The sequence below is a fragment of the Grammomys surdaster genome, unplaced genomic scaffold (assembly GCF_004785775.1).
Source record: "Grammomys surdaster isolate TR1022 unplaced genomic scaffold, NIH_TR_1.0 165, whole genome shotgun sequence".
Lineage (NCBI taxonomy): Eukaryota > Metazoa > Chordata > Mammalia > Rodentia > Muridae > Grammomys > Grammomys surdaster.
In genome coordinates, this window is record NW_021604613.1 from 10,880,085 (window position 1) to 10,901,355 (window position 21,271).

The 21,271-nt window shown below is 43.8% G+C and overlaps 1 protein-coding gene across 1 annotated transcript in view; it reads right to left on the reverse strand.

Annotated features, from left to right (window-relative positions):
• Satb2 (SATB homeobox 2) overlaps positions 1–14,888 on the reverse strand; it is a 172,019-nt gene extending 157,131 nt beyond the window's left edge. Inside the window, exons 1-2 of the mRNA XM_028765750.1 lie at positions 14,143–14,888; positions 12,682–12,909 (exon numbers count right to left, since the gene is read on the reverse strand). Of these exons, the coding sequence (XP_028621583.1) occupies positions 12,682–12,850 (169 nt within the window). The 5' untranslated portion in view covers positions 12,851–12,909; positions 14,143–14,888. The remainder of the gene's footprint in view (positions 1–12,681; positions 12,910–14,142) is intronic.
• Positions 14,889–21,271: the final 6,383 nt, after the last annotated feature.

Here is a 21,271-nt window from a genome sequence, read left to right on the forward strand (position 1 = left end):
TATTTCTAGTGGGAATATTTCATAGCACAAGCATGTTTCCTTTGGGGAGTTTAACTCAAAAAAATTATTAAAAATTGAGATCAAACACTGGTGCAAAGCCTCAAAGGAAATCATGAGAGTGGAAAGATTTTTATCGAATAAAAACTGAAAAGTAAAGTTTTTATATTAAAAAAAAAGGCTTCTCCCTCATAAAAGAAAATACTACATTTAGAGTTTGAACAGTAAAACATTTACGGCTATTTAACAGAAATGTAGAAGAAATGATCACTGACTTAATGGGTGCAGAGTCCACAGAGCTGCCTCTCAATGGACAGACAACCAGCATCCCAGTTCCCAGAGCCTCACTCTTATCCCCATCAAATGCCTGTGGAGAGGGGACCAGAGACTACCAAAAACTCAGCATCATAGTGGGCGTTGGCTAGCTCCCTCTGGGGACAATGACATCTCTAGCTTACAATAAGAAGGTCAGTATTACTGTGACTGAGACAAAGTTAATAAACACAGACCAGAGAAATGGGGTCTGATGAAGTACTTTCCTGACACAATCTTTTAACTATATACACACGCCAGTGTAATTTATAGCAATTATTTAATAAAAATAGAATAGTATTGTTTCTCTCTGTGGTTCTAAGACATTCTCCATATACTCTGTGTATTTCTAAAAGGAAACATTAAATTTTAGTATTTTTAAAACTAGAGAAACTGTGAAAGTCACTGCCTATGAAAACCACTGAAATTCTTGTTGCTTTGGTTTTTTTCTGAGATATGTTTTTCATCTTCTAACCCTGGATAGCCTCTGACTTACTAGGAAGACCAGGCTAGTCCCCCAGTGCTCCTCCTTGAAAAAAAAACCTTGAGTAATCCTCCTGCCTCTGTCTTCCAAGTGCTATGATTATAGCATAAGCCACCACATCCAGCTTGAAAGTATTATTTTCACCCTTACTATGGTCAATCAAAAGCTGCCACCCAATCAAAGGAAGAATGTGATTCCATTTTTTTAACCTAAGTACTTCCAAAGTCTTCAATGATTTTTTTCCTGATTTAAAAAGTGAGATGTTCTTGCCCTAAACAAAATATGAAATTTTACCATCCTCCAAGCAAAGAACTTTAAGGTGGGGGTAATTCCAGATATGTACGTCTCAACCTCAAAAAAGATTTCACTTCCCCTAGACTACTAGATTTATAAATTCTTTCTTTTCTGAAGTCATCCCTAAACCTCACACTGAAGTATTTCAGCATGCCACACCTCGAGGCTATGGTTTCCAAAGAGTTCTAATCTCACAAGAATAACACAAAATAGCCGACAGGCAAGGCCAGCATTAAGGAAAGAAGGGTTTCCTGTGGGGTTAGTGCATAAGCATAGGTGCAGGTTTGTGGGCACACTAAAGCAGGGCCAGGGGAAGAGCAAGCATTCTGTCTCCTGACCGCAGCTGCCAAATCTGGATGATGAGCGAGAATTGCTCACACCAGCTCCTGTGAATGCTAGCTCATCTCTGTTTTGTTAAGAGAAGGACAGATGAACAGGTCTATTTCCTAGACCCAGCCTGTTTCTTCTACATAAGACTGGCTGTGAGGACGGTGGGTTTCCTGAGTGGTCCTATCAGAGAAGCAGAGAGCAGAGGCTCTGAAGCCTCCCTTCGTGGAAAGAAATTGTCCCTCTCAACCTTGCTTTCAAACTATACATCAATCTTCAATATAATTATGTTTGACAGAATAGAAGCTCTTGGCAGCTAACTTGTTTACAATAAATGCTTAGTTTGGGAACATGGACTGTATTTCAGTCTTACAAATATCAAACACAAACCTACAATGGTCCCATTATGGGGCTGAGAATTATTTTGCTATAAATCTTTTTATTGGAGGGCCAAGGGATTTACTTTGCAGCTTGTTTTCCACTAACCACTGGAACAGCATGAAGAGAGGTACACTGGTATCCTGACCCTGTGCTAATTGGAATCCCATACATCTCTATCAGACAGTCCACAGTCATCCTCAACATTCAGGTTGACTCCAGTTTCCCATGGTGGCAAAAAGACAACACAAATGGTCTCACTAAAGGTAAGACCCTATCATCCTTCTTCTCCCCCAAATCTCTTGGGAACTAATGATCACTGGCAGACTTTCAATGGTAAGCTCCCATTTGGGGTAGGGGGTATAAGTTAACCATAAAAATGTGCTTAAGGCACAAACTTGCTGGATGAATGAGCCCGTAAACAGAGTTAGTTGTGCTGAAAATTACCTAGACATTCATTTGAGAGGGGCAGAAAAAGAATCAGAATCACCTTAGTTACTCTTGAAAGTGACTTTACCTGGTCTTCAACATGGAATAACTCCCATCTCGAGAACAATCTGCTCTCCTTAGGCTCTCTCAACAAAGGGCTCCTGACACTATACTCCCAAATCCAAGACAGAAACTTGTCTGAAGACTGACCGGGCCAGCTGTCCAACAGACCTGGCTCAGCCTACTTTTGTCTCCAGAGGGACTCTCTGCTATGGACCACACTATCATTGACACTCTGGGAACTTGCTAGCTGTCATACCAAGATAATCCATGTCCTTCCCTCTCCACTTCTATGTGATCAGATGTGTATAACAACCCAATTCTAACACAGTATCAACATACAGAAAAGGCCATCTTAGAAGAATTGACTGGAAGTATATTTTCCAAAATAAGGTTGGAAACTCCAGTTCTTTCAGACAGAGATTCGATTTTCTTTTCTTTCAGTCAGTGTTAAAATTGCAGGTAACACAAATAAAGCAGAATGACTTCACTCTCAGCATCTAAGACAGCAGCTACTAACTCATGGGCTTTAGATTCATACATTGGTGAGAAAGAGAAGAAAAATACTTTCATTGCATTATTGGCTCTGCATATCTTTTCTATTCTTTTCAAAAGCACTAGTTTACAATGTGAACTAATGGAAAATTGCTTAATTCACCTAAAATAATCATCCTGTTTTTAAAATTAAAGATACACTCTTAAAACCTTGACTACTTAATTGCTATTTGCTCAGGAGAAGAGGGAGAAACTCAGAGAAGGTGGCTGCATTAAAGAAATACCACTTTTTACTGTACAACAAAAATTCCCTCCGAGGCAAAGGGATATAATGCCAAGTTCCACCAGAATTAATGTTTAGGTTCAAACTGAAAAGCCCAGAAAAAAAACAGAACCACTAAGAGACCCTTAAAGCTCAGCCCTGTGAGACTATGTGAATACAAAGGTAAAAGAGCCTTTGCTGACAAAGGTTTAATTGAGGTGCTGTTTAATGAAGGTGCTATTAACTAAACACTCTGCATGGAATAAGCATGCTAAGCTCTTTTGGATTATTCAATATGAATTCCCTTCTGAAGGGAAGATCCCTGGGCTGACCGGGATTTCTGGGCCCTCCATCACAGGATAAAACACCCATCCTATCCTTTATGCTGCAGCTCACAGAAAGATCTTTTCAAGTAATGACACCAAGAAAATGTTTAACAACTAATTGTTTTTTAAGTCCCTCCTAAGTGTCCCAGCTGTACAAGCCTGGGCTGTAACTGTGCTAAGGGCACCCAGTGCTCAAGCCTTTGTGCTTCTTGAGAGAAGCTGCTCGCTGGCCTTTACTCTACTGTCATGGCCATGTTTCCAGGAACTGTGAAGTTTCCCAGTAAGAAGCGCATCCCAGAGTGAAAACTTTGCCAGTGAATTTGGCTGCTGTCTGTTGCTATCCCACAGAGAAGTTCCAAGTGTGGACTGGGGAAGGACTGCTGCCAGCCCAGCCTAGCCCAGCCTAGCCCAGCCCAGCAAGGTTAACAATTAGAGAAATGTGGGGCATGGTGTGTGTTCCTTTAATCCCAGGGACAGGTGGATGTTTGAGGCTAGCCAGGACTACATACTTAGAACCAGCCTCAAAATTAATAATAATAATAATAATAATAATAATAATAGATATATGTATAGTTTACAGGACACAGAATGAGAGCCAGATGCTCTGTGTTCAAGTGACAGGCCTAACTCTCAACTTCTACCAGAGTGACAAGATGATGACATGAAGATGAGGAAGTCTAGGTTCTCCTATGTGCAGGGGAGAAGACAGGTACAGTTGGTCCCCAACCTTCTCTCTACAGTTTAGCCTCCTAAGGTCTTTGGGAAGGTTTGCTAGCTGGGACTTCACCTAGCTCTTACACACGACAGGCAAGCTGTCATTTCTGTGGACATCTATCCCCACAAGTTAGAAAGGGGCTGAGGGGGGTCACTTACACCTCAGGTAGAACTCAAGAAAACGTCACAACCTTAAGGCAAATTGCACCTTTGTGGTGCCTGGGCACACATTGCCAGAGGCTTTTTTGTGAACCTCCCAGGGAAGGAGAGTCGATACAGATCTCAGCTAATAAACACCACAGAAGACAAGAAGCACTCTGGTTATTGTGCATCGTCTTCATGTCTAAAAATTTGTACACTGCGTGACAGGTCCACCTCATTTTTCTTAATGATGTTTTTATTATTCCTTCACTCAATTAAAGCAGAAATGGATATTGCATCTTCTGACTGTATAATTGTTATTGTAATCTGTTTTCGATCACTGCTTGGAAATGGGTCCAAAACAACATAAACTCTCTACTGCCTCAGAAGACAAGTCATTTTCTTTTACTACGACACTTAAAGAGACATTTATCATGTGGCTCTGTTACCATCTTTGGATTATGACAAAAGAAAGTTTTGTTCTATTAAACCAAAAAATAATACTTCAAAAACACAGCAATTTTAAGAGTTTTATATGAATGCATTTTTCTAATAAGCTATCAGCAATATCAATTTTGGCTTTCTTTATATGTGTAAGTAATAGAGCAGTGAAATGCTTAATTTTCATGTGCTGACACAATCAGAAAGTCAAAATATGGTTTCTTATTTTACTCTTTGCCTTTGGTCATTTCTCTACAGTTGTGTGGCTCTCTTTGCAAAGAAAATATTTTCTTGTGTAAAATAAAATGATTAGTTATGACAGAATTGATATACTTCTTTTCAGCTATGGACCCAGATCAAGCAAAGACCTTCCAGAGAGAAAAGGGTAAATGGCCATTACTGTGCTGTAGCTTCAGTTACTCCCATGAATGCCTGTAAACTGCCTACAATACTTCAGTGTTTTAGAAAACACTCTCTTATCTGGAATCTCTCTCCTCACATCTGTATACGTCTTCATGCAAACAAAGACAGCCACAGAGCTCTGCGCAACTGTGAGTGGGAATCAAACACAGTTGGAAAACGCATGTTCTTCAATAAAAAGTGCTAGCCTCTTCTTTTAGTTTTTTCAAATCTATCTTATATTAATACCACAGTTTAATAACCAACTGTGCTAGGACAGAACTCCATCGTGATAATAAGACAACTAGTTAAGAGGAGAAATCATTTCACCCATACAGTAACTAACAGTATCAGGAACAAGATAAATTGAAAAATATGCTCCCTCAGAGAGTTTTATTATCCTAATGTATCAGACCAACAGTTAATAGACATGCCTGATATACACTGACTTGATATGCTGATAACTATATGTCAAGGTTTAAATTGTTGACACTGTTATTTATTTACTTTTGGTTTGATTTGCTCTGCTTTGATATTATTTTATGCATTGCGCTGATAACTATAAAATCTACTCAATTTGCCTTTTTATTATTATCATGATTTTAGGTTAGCAAAAAATTACTAGGTTCCACCATAGGATCGTTACACACATGTATCATTATACTTTGCTCTCATTCTGGGACTTTCTTATTTTGGCTTTAGAGGTTATAGATAGTAATTTCTAAAATATACGCCTAAAATTCAGCTGCTGTAATTGCATATCTAAAACATATTTAGACATTTGCAGCTTTTTTTCTCTGGCTTGTTGTTAATCTTCAATTAACTAAAGCAAATAACAGGAACAGACAGAGTAGATGACATTTCTAATACCTTGTGTTACCTAATTATCCTTGTTTTCATCACAATTTGTTATCATTTGCAATTAATAAAAAATTCTATTTGTTGAAAAAAAAATATATATATAAATTGTCTTCCATGATTTTGAGAACTTTATCATGGAATTTCTTTTAGTTTTAGTGATTGTGGATTTCTGAGATAAAGTCTTGCTATGTGGCTAAAGCCAGACAGGAACTCAATATTCAGCCCAGCCTCAAACTCAGAGTTCCCCTGCCTCAGCCTCTCAAGTGCTGATATGACAGGCATAAGCTACCATGCCCAATACCACAGAACACTTTTACAGAAACGTCATGGTATGTCAGGCTCATCAAATGTACTTCCACATCAAGGAAATAAAGAAATGCTCAGTTGCTGGATAGCAATATGGGAAGGAATGTTTCTTCAGAAAAAGAGAGAACAACACAATATAGAAGCTATACCTGTGTCAAAAAAATAAAAAAATAATAATAAAAATAAAATAAAACCTCTGGAAGTCCTCAACTGACTTGTTTTAACTCATACCTCAATTGCATGCAGACATTGACTTTGGCTCTGCAAATGGCAATCACTTTATCCATAAGCAGCAGGCTGATGAATCCTTTGTATTTAGAGATCTGTTCCTAATACTCAGACAGTTTCAAAACCTCTCCTGTACTTTAAAATAAAAGAAATTCACAGCTCACCTGACTGGCTTGCTAAATTACTGCTGAAGAGCCGTGATGATTGGAAGGAAGAAGAGATCTGTACAATCAAAGCCAGGAGAAGGAAATCACTCCTTTTCAAATTGCCATAGAGAAAATAAGGAAACTAAAAGGCAAACTCTTATTCACTTTCTCAGCTAAGTATAAAGGTCTCTTACTTGAAAACACTTTCAGTTACCCAGCCCCCCCCCCCCTTTTTTTTTCAAAAAATAATGAGTTAAAATGTATGGGTTCAATCCAACATTTCACTGCTGTTCCTGTTCTCGGGGAGCAGGGGGGAAAGGGACGTGCTGCCAAAGCTTCTGAAAAGAGAGTTTGGGCTGCTAATTTCCCGTTCACAAAATCTAAATTCTCCTTATGCATCTCCTACAACTCATGAAATACTATGAAACAGTATTATATCACTGCAAATTGAGACATTTTTATCAAAATAAAGAGGGATGATGCCAACATTTCATTTGTCATTTCCCGCTTGTCACTTTCCACTGACAAACTGTTACACATACAACTTTTGTCAAATGCTCTGTCTTTAAATATGTTCCAAAATGCCATTGTACCTCAGTCTCAGTGTAAGAAAGATAGCACAAGTTACTATGTTACTACAGGCTTCTTAAAGAGATTTTTAAAGTGTACTTATTAAATAAAAATATATAACTATCTTAGTGAGTTATATGTTTCCTGCTATGAAGAATGGCTTTTGACATGCTGAAATAAAACAGTAATACCAAATGTGGGATTATTAGTTTTAATGCTAAGAACTGGAATCAATTTTATCTCAATAGAAGCCAAAAGACAACAAATGATATATGTATCCAGAGAAAATGATACAATATGGAATATATCTAGCTCTGTTAATGTATCATAGCTTTTAAACATATTCACATACACTGCTTCTATACTGAATTCTTATTCAGCAGAAGAAGAGGAGAAAAGAGAAGAGGAAGAGAAGGACAAGGAGGAGGAAGAAGCAGCAACAATGTTTCAATTTACTAAAATAAAGCCATCAAGCCTCATAACTGATGTCTTGCAAAACAGCACCCAAAAAAATTACCAGTCTGGACTGAAATAACTGATTTCCTTGTCCTTAAAATTACCCAAATTCATATTCTCACATATCTTATAAATAATGATTAATCTATTTTCTCTTCCTATAGAGAAAGAGGAATTAAAAAGTAAAAGAATTAATACAGGATATCTAGGATGAACAAATTACCTCTGCTAGTCATGGCCTTCAGGAAATGAAGGTATTGCTTATTTTCTGCACCAGTTAAAAAACAGATGCTTAAGGGACGTCTTTGTAGTTTTAAGCACACACACACACACACACACACACACACACACACACAGCAGCAGAACTTCACTATATAATGGTCAGTGGGTTTCTGCTGATGGAACATGAAACTTCCAAAATTACTTGAAACACCAAATTACACTCAGGACTTTGAGGGCGGATACCCTGTGTTCTGTTTAATGTGTATGTTCCATTGCATATATTTTTTTTAACCAAGTATGTCTTTATTTTAATAACAGGCCAAGGGCTAAAAACACTTTAGGGAAGAGCTATTTTTCTACTTCAGCAAAACTACAGAGAACATGTTAGACGGTTAGATGACCCCCAAGCCTAAGTTCATATTCTTCTTAAAAGACATTAAACTTTTCCATTTAGAATAGTAATAACAGTGTGGCTGGCGTAGAGAAGCCTTCTCTCTTGAAACACTGAGTCCTTCCTACAAGCATATGCTCCAACTGCCACCGTACCTTATGATAGTCATCCTTGGAAACAGAGTTCTCTCCATTTCCCTGTGTTGACAATTATAGTTCTAAGTATTTTATATATTTCAATATTACATAAATATATATATATACTCTTTCCTATTAGCACTGCTTTCTAAAAGTAAAATTACTGCTGCCCCACAGCTAATGTTTTGTCTCCACCTGACCTGATCCACATTTCTTTGACTCTTAATCGAAAAGGAAATGTTCCACATGTAGACAATTAAGCTAACAGTTGTTGGAGATGATGTTAGCTCTAAATGAGGCCCTGCCTAACAATCTTGATCACATTTGTTCTCTGTTTGAATGCAGCAAGTGTGTACTGCATAATGACTCTTTCCCCTTGCAACAAGACAGCTATGCTTTTGAACAGACCTGGAAGCAAGGAGAGCCATCTACTTCAGGGAGTTTTCTTATGAGGCAACTCCAGTCAGCAGTTCCAATAAAATCAAGTTATTTTTAAAGCAAAATGTCTTTCAAAAATAAGCAATTTTTTTAACAAAATGGACAGGTATTTCAATAAGACATCCTCAATGTTTAAATTTCAACCCCCTCAAACTAGAACATTTAACACACACCACACACACACACACACACACACACACACACACACACACATACTTTAAAAAAAAAAGCATTAAAAAATCCTAGGAAAAAGAAAAATACCAAAAAGATTTCTGATGTTTAATGCTTCCTATCAGCAATTACACCATCTGGTATAGTCGAGTGCTGTTCATTCAGTTTAAATAAAGCTGTCTGAAAGTTCCTCTTGAAGCTAAACATTAAAAAGTGAAAATGCTTGTGTTAACAATGAATGAGGCACAATAACTTACTGCTAGTAAAGCACAACTGGCTGGCCCTTCCAGCACTCCACGAAAAAAGGCAGAAGCCTGGGCTCCTCTCAGACTTCCCTGGCCCCACTTTCATTTTAGGCTGTGGGTTGCCTGGCCATTGGATTCCACACAGCACAGCCTTGTGGGCGCATGCTAACAGTGGAGAAAAAGGTAAGTCTGATGCTTAGTTAACTCATCCTTAATAATCTCTTCTTTTTTTATCTAAGTCTTCAAATAGTTTTAATCAACAATTTTGCAAATATAAATTCCCCCACCATTAATCATCCTTTTTCCAAATCCTTATGGAGTGAATTACTAGCTGAGAGGGGACGCCAATTCTAGTAAGTGAATGTCACCCAGCAGGGATATAAAGCTGTCAACACCACAAGGCTCTTGCCTGTCTAAACTCTCTCCCAGCCTTCATATGTTTTTTAAAGAGATATTAGCCTTTTTTCCCCTGAAGACCTTCTACAAAAGCTGACTTTTACATACATCCAAGCCCTTCCGTTTCATTACACACATGCTTTGAAAAATACAGCATAAAGAACAGAAACATCCTGGGGGTATGGAAAAGATGCCAAACCGGTGTAGTTGCTAATGGGAATCTAAGGCTGACCACATTGTACACGAGGTATTGACTTAGCATAAGTAGATTCATAAAACAACTAGAGACTGTGATGGAGCATTCACCACTTCCAACTGGTTCAAACCAGATTCTACATATAAGAATGCCCCCCTTTTATCAATATCTAAGTCTCATCAAAAATCCTATCAAGTTCCCACTCTTTAAAAAGGAGAGCAGCAACAGAACATACTCTGTCAGCCAACCAAAAACATTTATCTCTCCCTGCTTATCAAAAGCGGTGGGATAAATTGCTATTTTACTGAGCAACCAAATTAATATAATGATTTTCCCTATCTCTGTGAGGAGAACAATTTTTAGGAGGAACACTCAAGAGAAACAAGCATGTGCTTCCAAATACTCTGTGTACATAGTCCATGTCCCGCATGGACATCGTGCAACAGACCCGAAAATGAAAACAAATGGCTCAGCAGTAAATATTTTTGTGACTATCTATGTTTGTTTTATAAAGAATATTCAACAAGAGATGTAGAATGGTGGAAATATATTCTATATTTATCCTATGTAAAAAGAAAAAAGTTTCAATTAGAAAGTATTTCTAACTAGAAAAATACTTTGAACTTTTTTTTAATTTAGAATATATATTTTTAAAAGGCTTGGCTTTCCTCCAGTCTATATACATGATTAGAAGTTATAAAGAAATAAAATTATAAACATCTTAGTATACATTTGGGAACTTTATAAACTGAAGCCAACAAAATAATTATTAGAAGTCAATACAAACTTTGATATTCTAAGTTATATTTTGAAGGTCTCTAAATTAATTTATTTAGAATAGACAGATTCCAAAGAGTCTATTATGCTGTAGAGAATTAAAGCTTTTTTAAAAGAATATTTATAAACTCACCATATACAAATCCACCATATCCCCTTTACTATTAAGCACTACAAATGTTGTACAGTAAGGCGAATGCTATAGGACCCACTGTTTCTAAAAGAAGTTAAGCCTCCAAGGTGCTAATGAGCGAAGTTTCTTAAAACAAATCTATTATTTTTCACAAAGGCAATATTTTTATCTGTAGCAAATTGAGAGTCAGTGGTCAAAAGCAAATTGTAATTTCAGAAAATCTGCTAAGGAGCAATCATTCCATACTAAAGTGACCCTGAATCAACAGACTGAAGCGGCTTCTTTCCTAGTTCAATATGACATGAAAGAAAAAGAAGACAGCTTTGTTGAAGGATTCTTGGTAGTTACACTGTAACTGTCTAAAGACCTCAGAGAACTTAGAGTGTGCAGTTGAACTGTACTGGATTAACAATGAGACACAAAAATTACTAAATCCAAGATTTTTCTTATATAAAAGGTGACTTTCAGAATACGAGTTTTCCAAGGATTTCCAAAACATTCTCACTGGACATTAGCAGCATGTACAGCCATGTCTCAGGCTTGCTCCTACTGTGTCTATGATAGAGTTCTCTCCATTATGTGTCCATAAAGTAAGGCTGGTCATTGTTCTGGTCTTGGGGAGATACACTCATGAACCCCACTCTTGAAAAGTGAGTTACCAGATTTGCTTGCGTGCTCATTTCTTTTTCCTTTCTTTTCCCCTCATTAAAAGTATATCTTCACATCTCTAAATGGGACTATACAGAGCTAAATCATGCTTTCAAAACTTTAAAAATTGAGAGAAAGGCTGCTTCTCAAGAGAAATGGCCAAATTAAAGAATTAAGGCAAGCTGGCTTTAATGACTACCACCATGAAAAACAGTAATAAAATTAAAAACAGAAAAGTGTCATCTTTTTTAGGTGTGTAGAGACATTTCATACTAAGCATTTATTCCAAAATTTGATGGTCACCACAAACACAGGCGTGGATGTGGGAGGGGGATGGAGGGTGGGAGGTGGAACTTTATCACTAAGTTTAAGAATTACATTAAACATGCCGCTGCTGAAAGCATCTGGGGTGAAGGGGAATCTCAGGCATAATAAAATTAAAGGAATAATTTATCCCAAACAAAACAGTCTGAATGCCATGTAAAACTGTACATTTCATATGTATGAAACAACTAGTTGACTGCCCTGCAAACCCAAAAGTACAGTATTTAAATTCCTCTCTGGTCTTATTTTATAAGATTACTAATCACTGTTGAAGAAAGTATCTGTAGATGTAATGAAAATATCAAAGATGTCCTTTAAATAATATTTAATTCTTGGGTGGGGAAGTAGAAGGCAGCAAATAAAGTTGCTTGCTGTTTTAAACCCAATTCTCTAATTCCTAACAAAGTTACGAACAGCTGTGTCTAAACTCTGCAGGCAAAACAACATCAAATCCTTTAGGACATAATGGATTCACGGTGGTCCTTCAGGTTTTTTCCCTTAGAACTTCTGCAAGAGACAGTCCTAGTTGTCACATTTGTCTCAGCAATGTCCCAGCTACAAAAGAACACCAAAGCCACTGCTTCTGCTCCAGCCTGATCCTAGGTCTCTGTCCCACTAAAATCAAGGCATACAAGCTTCAGCCCTAAAACAGATAGATCCGAGGCAAGGAACACTAAAGAGCTCTCTAGGAAAATCTAGAAACAGTTAGCTGGCTGTGACACAGACCTGCCAACACCTCAGCACACAGTGGCAAAGTGCCCAAAAAATGCCACCCTCTGGGTAAACCACTTTCTTGTTTTAACTCGAGATGAAGCTACTACTAGTTGCGGAGAGGCAACTAGGGCATTATTTGGCAACCTGGATTTGACTTCCTGTAATCCTACACCGAAACAGCGCCTAATCAACCTGAACCCTGACACCCAGGCCATTATCACTGGGCCTCAAGCTTCGCGCACCTCCCAGCTCCGGGCTGTTACCTCCCACGGCCTTGGCCACGGCGCCGTTGGGCCTCCCGCGGGCTCCCATGGGGCTGCCGTTCTGCTCCAGCCGGGCCACCTTCACCGGGGGAGGCCCCTTGACGTCGGGGCTGCCGCTCCTTCGGTCGGGGCTGTCCCGCAGACACGGGCTCTCGCTCCGCCGCTCCATGCTGCTCCGATTTGGAGACAAAGTTCCCACCGGCAGGTCGCAATAAAACGCACAGGGACCTAGGGAGGGGGCGGAGGGGAGGGAAGGGGGAGGGAAAAAAAAGAGGGAAAACCGCTCACACACGTGATAGACGATCAGGCCAGTGGCAGAGCACTGCACCGCAGCCACACAAACTTCCTCCCTCGCTGCAGAAGGGTACCGAAGGGTCCCGGGAAAGCAAATCCCAACCAAACACTGGAGTACCCAGAGCTGCTCAGAACTTGAGGTGCTAAGACCTGCTCTGTCTCATGTCCCAAGAATTAGCTCCCGGTTGTGTGAACAGAGTCGGACCTCGAAGCCCTTACCAGTACCCCATTCATTGTGGGAAGCGCTGTTATTAGCCTCTCTATGATAAAGAGCCCCCCACCCCGTCCCTCACTTGGGGATCCAGGGTTTTGAAAGGTGAGTATTTAAGAGCAAGAGGTCCCACCTGGCCAGAGAGGGAGCTTAGACCTACAAGGATCCTTAAGCAAATTAATTGCTTGATAAATGCGCTGTGAATGGCCAAGCTGGATCAATGAATGGACTCATGGACTCCCCAAGTTTTACCTTTATGAACCAAGAACACTTGTATACACAAATATACACCTTTGCACAAAAAAATTAACTATAATTCCACGTGAGTGAGCATCCCCAAACACTTTGAGGTTTGGAAAGTCTATCCTCCATCACAGGGTCACAATTATTATTTGGGAGCACCCTTCATCGTATCCTGGATGTAGTGGTTGTTGTTGTTGTTTTAAGCCATTAAGCATAAAACACAAGAGAAAGAAATCTAGATTCTTAGGTGCGGGAGCAGCCTTCATTAATCCTAATTTCTAAATCTGGAAAGTTTTTTCTCGAGGTCCCTAGGCGAGCAGTTCTCCATGCAGTTCTCCGCACTCTTCAATTTTGGAGGAGTGACCCAGAAGAAGGGAAAACACCTGATGAAACCGGCGCCCACATTGCCACTGAAACCTGTGAGAGGAACCCCGAATACTTCAGAGGCTCTGAGAATCCTCTAGGGCGCTTTGGATGCGGGAGAAGCCTAGTCGCCGAGGTTCGAGACAAGATGGGGGGGGGGCAGAGAAGGGAAGGAAGAATGCGAGAGATGTAGGAGTGCGGGGTGCGCGGAGGGGTTGCAAAGTGAAGGCTCCACCGCACTTCCCCGGCTTCGCCTAGGCGCGGGTGAGAGCCAGAGCCGGGGAACTTAGCGCGTCCCGGGCTTCCCGAACTCCGGGCGCCGCGTGGGAGCCCTCGCCCAGCGTACTTACTGCTCACGGTCTGTCTGAAACTTGGCTGGCTGGGGCTCTGTCCATGGAGCAAAAGTAGAGAATCCAGGGTGGAAAGTTTCTGGTGATTTGCAGTGTTGTCCTAGTCTTCCTTTCTCTTTCCTCCTTCCCCCTTCCTTTTCCTCTTCCCCGGTCCTAGTGTTTAAGGTCCTGGGTCAGGGTGTCTTCTTCTGGTTCGGAGATGGTTGTTATGATGATGGGGGCGGGGGGCGGTGAAGGAGGAGGAGGAGGAGAAGGAAAGGAGGACTCCTCCAAAGGGGCACCAGAGCGAGAGGGGGAGGGGACGGCGGAGGGGGGGTGAGAGGGGGCTGAAAGAGCCTTTCACACCTTCGGGTAGAAGACCGGTTCTGGAGAGAAAGGGCTGAGGACTGGGAGGCTGCTGCGGCTGCTGGTTCCTACAGCCGCTAGCTCCAGAGGAGGCGCGGCCGGAGTCGCGGGGACGGTGCCACCAAGAGCGGGGAAGGTGCGGAGACCCCGGACCGCGCGCAATAGAAAACGCGGCGGCCGCACAAGCTGTCACCTCCAACCTCTCCCCTCGCGGCCGCCTCTGCCAGAAGACAGAGCCGGACTCACTGACAAGCCGCAGAGAGAAAGACACTGAGAGGGAGATGATTATTAGTTGCGTTGAGTCATCAGGCAAAGTGAGTCCTTTTGGGTTGTCCTCGGTTTCCGATTTCTCCCCCTCCCCCTTTCGGTCCCCAGATCTAGCGCCTTCAAAATAATAATTTGGGGTGGGGGTAGGGGATGTCTCTGGGTTATTTCGGGATGGGAATGGGGGGGACGGATCTAAACCCAAGCCAGACTGGTCCACCGCAATGAAGGAGGGGAGTGGGGGGCGGGGAGGAGGGCTGGGGAGGTTGCGGGGGGAGGGGGGCCCCGCCTGGCAGGAAATTAAACATCAATCAATCAATCGCAGTGAGCACGGCGACCCAACGAGCCGGGCTGCGGAGGAGGCACAGGGATAGGCGAAGGGGTGGGAGGCAAGGAGAAAGGAGGAAGGGAGAGTCGGAGGTGGGAGAGGGGTGGCAAGGACCTCATGCACCCGGCGACGAAGGACGGAGGGCTGAGGACTGAGTGTGGCGCGAGGCGGTGGCCACGGCCGACGAATGGGTGCGTCTAGGCGCTGACGAACGCCAGGGCCCAGGGTCTGGTCCTCCTCCTTGTAGCTAGTCCAGGGCGCAGCCGCCTCGCCCAGCCCCTAGGCGCACTCGTCCGGGCGCGCAGGCTGCGGCGACTAGGCGGGCGCTCGGTGCCGCGGCTCGCCGCAGAGGCGCAGACTGGCGCTCGGGAGGCGGCAGAGGCTGCCTCGTCTCCGGGTTCTGTTAACTGCGCCGCGGAGTACTTTCGACTTTGGAGATAGGAGGGCGATCGCCTCCCCCACCCACCGCCTCCGCCCACCACCCACCGCCTCCGCCCCTCGGAGCAACTTTTCTCGGTGCAAGCGAGCTCCCCATCAGCTCCGAGCCGACCGGCCCGGCCCGATGCGCTCCCGGCCGTGTTTGGGAAAGGCCACTTCGCCCTCAAATCCGGTGCGGCCGCGGGTCCGGAACAATAGCCCGGGTGTCCCGAATGCCTGGAGCGAGACTCCGCCCGTCCGGCTGTGGGTCCCGCACTGGAGAGAGGGTTGCTCCGTGGGCACAAGGCAGGATGCATCCCTACCACTCTCGCCACGCGGGCTACGTTGCGAGCGGCACAGCCAGGGCTGCCCGGAGGCCAGAACACTGTGCCAGCCGCAGCGCTGAAGCTGCGCGTCCTCGGGTAGCGACAATGGGGCTCCCGAAGACCCTCAGCGGCTGGGGACGGAGTTCGGGCGCGAGCAGAGCCGAGCCGTGGGGACCTAGCCTCTCCGTCCCGAGCGAGGCACCGCCGATGAGACCCTAGCTAGTCCTTCTATAGCTTAGGAGCCACAAACTTTTGCGGACTCCAGCCGCCCTAGCTTTTCGGCTCGCGCCGCGTTACTTGTTTAAGGTGGCGCGAGTACCGCCGACCCAAACCCGGCTGCGGGCCGCGCTTTTGTCTTGGCCATCCCGCATGGGCGCGGACCTCCTTAAAAAAAAAAAAAAGCACGTGGGCAGGGGCCGGGGCCCCGGCGAGGTGCCTGGTGCATCCCGCGTCTGTCAGCCGCTGGGACCGCAGAGGAGAAAATATGAATCTGTCCTCTCCGGCCTTCGGGCCAGAAAAGCCCCTTGAGCTGGCGGCACCTCCTGTCCCTTCTGTGCACCGGGGCTTTCTCTCCTGTTCCCCAGGACCCCAAGGACTCGGCTTCCACCGGTTGCCAGAGTCACTAGTCCCCCTTAAGAAGCATTGACTGTACGGCGGCGCCAGAGGGCCAAACTAAATTCGGTTTCGGGAAACGCGCTTGAGGCAATTCTAAATCCTGGCCTTGAGCTGGACCAGTGGAGGTTGAATCCACAGCTAGCGCTGGAGACTAGGCTGCTGTCCACTTGCTTGGTAACCGACCTCCCACGCCCCAAGAGTCGCAAGCCCTCGGCCAGGGAGGCCTGAGGGCTTCTGAAAGAAAGAGGGTCCCCGAAACGAAACCTGTCCCTGGCCTAGATCTCGGTGCCGAGACCTCGGTGAGTCCCACTCAAAGGAGCCGCCCACCAACTTCACCATAAGCCCCAGGCGACAGGGGAGCAGAGTCAAGCAGAGGCTAGCAGGGTAGTAATTCTTCAGGGAGCCACCGCAGTTTTAGGAAGCCTTTTTCTTTTCCCTGTTTTTTCCTTCTCCAAATTCCGTGCTGCCACGAACATGCCCAGCCAAAGGGGCTACAGAAAATTTCAAGCCCGCGAAAGCAAAATGGCTCAAGTAAATCAACCCTTGAAAGTAGCTGAAAGGGTTTTGGTTGTTTTGTTTTGGGTTTTTGGAAGCAATGAAAGAAAGAAACTGTAAGTTTGATCGACAAACTTTTAAAAAGAACAATATTATTGCATATCGAAATCTGAAAGAGGTGCTTCAAAAACTTAGTTATCATTGTCAAACTTAGCCCGTTTTTTAAAATGGGAAGTGCATATATTTTATTTCTATATTAACCGTAATAACACCCCTCCTGCCCCGTTTCCTTTCTTACCTTGGTGTTGGAACTACAGAATCCACCTCCGGCCCAATGTCCACGAACTAAGAAGAATTGATATTAGGACTGCAGGACTTCTGGAAAAAAAATGCAAATCATTTAGTGGGGATCTTTTTTGTCTGATTCGTCACTATTATTATATCTGATGATGCGAATGGTTGGAACGATTCTATCCTGTCATTAATGAGCTATTTTATAAAAATCACTGTCGGAAAATCGTCGTTTGAGTTTTGCTAAGGATTACTTCGCTAACCTCACTGGCTTGTGTCAACAGTATAATTATGAACTTCAGCTACACTCTTATAAACAACACGGCAGTATTGTTTAATCGGTTAATATTTTATAAAGTGTAAATATTTTATTATGCTTTGAAGGGAACTATTGATTCTAAATTATTAAAAAAAAACAGAAAGTCTAAATAAAGTATACAATTAAGTTCAATTAAATGTGCATTGTGGCTAGATTCCACACCCTTACAAATTCATTATTTCTTTTGTCTATTTTTTGATAATGAAAAGAAAATCTACCACTTGGGACGAAAAATTCCAAATTATTTAAAATTACATTTTAAAATTTAAGCAAATTACATTTAATATACACAAAAATGTCTAATTCGATGTCATTATCAAAACTGTACTTTAAACGTTGACAGATTTATTTTTAGTTAGAGCATTTTCAAATTTCTCTCGTTTCGCAAAAGGAGAATTCTAGAAAGTTTTGCCATGCATACCCAGTGTGAATTTTTCCCTTTAGTTTTGTCCTCAATAAAGGCCTTTTCTGTTTCAAGTTACTTACTTTTCCCAATCCAGTTTTGTTAACTTCATTTCAACTAAAACAAATTATTTCAAACACTTCTAATGGCTAAAGTAAGTTGTATTTTAAATAATACTTTTAAAATGTTTGTCATTTTCATTTTTAAAAGCAGTAAATAAATATATTTGACGATGATTCAAGAAATTGTTTGGTTTCATTTTTGTATCCCCATGATGGTTTATTTCCAACCATTTTTTTGAAGTAATCACACTTTTTAAAAATGTTATAAGTGTATTTGTCTTTTTAAATAATTTGATCCAAAACTCCCCCACCCCCAACCCCGCATACACCAGATTAAGAAACAGCTTCCTCCATGCTCAGAATGTGAAGTGTGTGATGGGGTGTGTTTCCTCAGTTGTTTCTGACCTACATTTTTTTGAGGAAGATCTACTCAAACTTTTCTCAGGTTCTCCTAGCCCTAAAATTTCCCCTTTACGTTATGTAGTCAAAGGCCGCCTGTCTTTTACAATCACACTGTTATTATTATTTTTTATGCAGCAACAACAACAAAACACTGGGACTTTCTAGGCTGAAGTTAGGGTTTCCCTCTTTGTTAGACTGCTTTTCTTTCTTCCCAGGCCTCCTCTTAAGGCCTGGTCTACACTTTTAATGACAATGATGTTTGATTTCTCCTGTTGCCTCTGAGGTTTTGGCGGTGCAGGTCCTCTGCCCAAGTCAACTTCGGTAGTGTGCTAGCCTTAGACCACCTAGGCCCGACTGCCCTGGTAGGATCCAGAGTGCCAAGCTCGCCGCTTTGCATCTTTTTGGCCAAGGGTTCTGAAGACCCAGCATTCACCCCCAGATTCTTTGGCTCTCATGTTTGGCGACCCAGGCACTTCCTGAGGTGTGTTGCCTCGTTTAGAGCACTGAAAGTTTGTGCTGCTTTTTTCTCTCCACCCCAGGGCATTCATTTCAAACTTCATGGCAACTGCCACCTTAAAAGCCTTTGAGGACGGCTTTTAGGAATCAAAATGGGCCAAATGCTTCTCCTGGAGCTGGCCCCTCTAGGGGCGGGGAGAGGGGAGCGAGAGGGAATTATTTCTTTCTAAGGATGCCCATGTTGTGTCTGAAGCCAATTTCCGTCTCAGACTGTCCATGGAAAGTTAGGCGAGCAACACTTAAAGGACCTCAAACTGCCGCTGCGTTTAGACTGCAAACCCAGCGAGTCAAGTGGACAAGGAGCTGAAGGCCCGCATACCGGGGGAACCCGGACGGGCCTTGAAGGACAGCAGCTCCTCTAGGATGAGTTTAAGCCAACTTTCTCAGACTACTCTGGTGACTGACCAGAGCGCAGCGGCAGGCGACACTTACTCCGTTAACACTCAGCTTCCTCGTTGGCATCAGAACCCAGGAGATCAACCCGCGCCAGGCAAAAATAACAGGACTCGCAGTTGCCCTAGCCGCTCTGGGGGCCTGGGCGAGGGCGGTGCGGTAGGACAGCCTGGGAGGTGGTGGAATTCTCCCAGGATCCGCAGAGGAACGTGCCTGTGAGGCCTGCTCAGAGATGAGACCAGAGGACGCAGTGTATTGGGGAAGGGTGGTTGGCAACTAGTCCACGAGAGCCGAGCTGCCAAGGTGTGTAGGAGTTGGCGTTCAGGACGACCCACCGTGCCAAAGCCCAAGGGGCAAAATAAGAGTGCCAAGCGTTACTCAGTCAACTGTGCCAGGGAGGACCTGCGGCTTTCTGTCAGAGGTCCTAGGTGACAGAGATGGGCGTCCGGTGTGGGCTCTGCTTTCTAGAGGAAGGGCAGTGAGGAGACAGGTTTCAGAGCTGGGAGAATCCTTGGAGAAAGATTTGGTTGTCAGATTCCCGACCACCATGTGGGAAATCCGGGAAAGGCAGAAGACACCGCTGGCGACTCAGGGCATAAATACCCCCAACGCCAGGGGTCCTGGGATCAACGTTCTTTTTTTCAGTGCCTTAATGGGTAATTTCCTTCCGTAGCAACGAGAAAACAACTGCCTAGTTAATGTTGTCTATGCGTAGACATCTACTGCAAATGATGGAAATTAACAAGGCAGGAGGGAGAAAAGGGCAAAGGAGCCGCCGCTGCCATTCATCCCGATCTTGGGGCTGCTCTGTTTTCCTTTGGGAAACACCTAGCGAGGCCAAAAAAAAAAAAGGAAAAGAAAAGAAAAAGAGAAAGAAAAGAAAAAAACAGGCTCAAAACGAAGATCTAGAGGCCAAGGCTAGTGGTCAACGTCCCTCCACCTCCAAGACCGGGTCACTGCCATGGGTCCCTGCCCAGAGTCGAGGCGATGCCTCCCTACAGCGCCACCGCGTGGGCTGCGGCTGAAACCTGCTGCGCTGGCTGGAGCGAACCCTTCCGCAGCGCCGGGAATCCTCAGGTTAATGAGGAGTGGAGCGGGTACGGTGCCTGGCCCAGGGCACCATCAGACTACTCAGCACCAAGACGTGACCGCGTATGCAAAACATTCTTGCCTGCAGTTGCGCCCAGACTTTTGTAGTGAAAATTATACCTAAAAAGAGCAAGGCATGACATTACAGCAGCATCCCAAACTGCTGGCAGGCCGACCGGCACCATCCTAGCCCGGGCAGCGGAGCTCAGGCCGTCGGATGCCAGGCGGCCATACCCGGAGCAGTCGCCGGAGCTCACCGTGACTCCGCTGCAGGGTTCGAACTTCACAGAGAAGTTGTTCAAGCCAGGACTCAAGGTCTAGGCACTTACTGGGACCGCGGATGAAGCTCGTAGTCAGAGTATCCTGAGGACCAAATTGCCCAAGGACTGCTGAGGGGACGTAGAACACTTCCTTGGCTGGAGCTTTCACTTTTCCCAGGGTCACAGGAAGCCCACCAGGCAGCCTGAACTAAAGTCCGGGTGGCTGAGACGGCATCCCGGGACTCTGTCCTCTTGATCCACGGTGCCGGAGGACAAGCCCAGCAGAACTAGGCTAGGCATCACCTGGCGCCGGTCTTGGAATCACATTAAGACGTGCCTTAGAGTACTTTGCTATAAATTTCGGGTGTTGTTGTTGTTGTTGTTGCTGCTGCTGCTGTTGCTGTTGTTGTTTAATAAATTTAATTCTCTACCCACCCCTACCCATCCCCTTCGCTCGCACACATACACAAATAAGTACACAATGGAACTGCCAACTATTGAAGGGAATAGCCAACTCAGGTGTAAATTCACCTAGTGCCCACCCTGATTATAACCGGAGCATGCCCTGGACTCCCGAACGTGCAAGTTCCACGCTGGGCCAGAT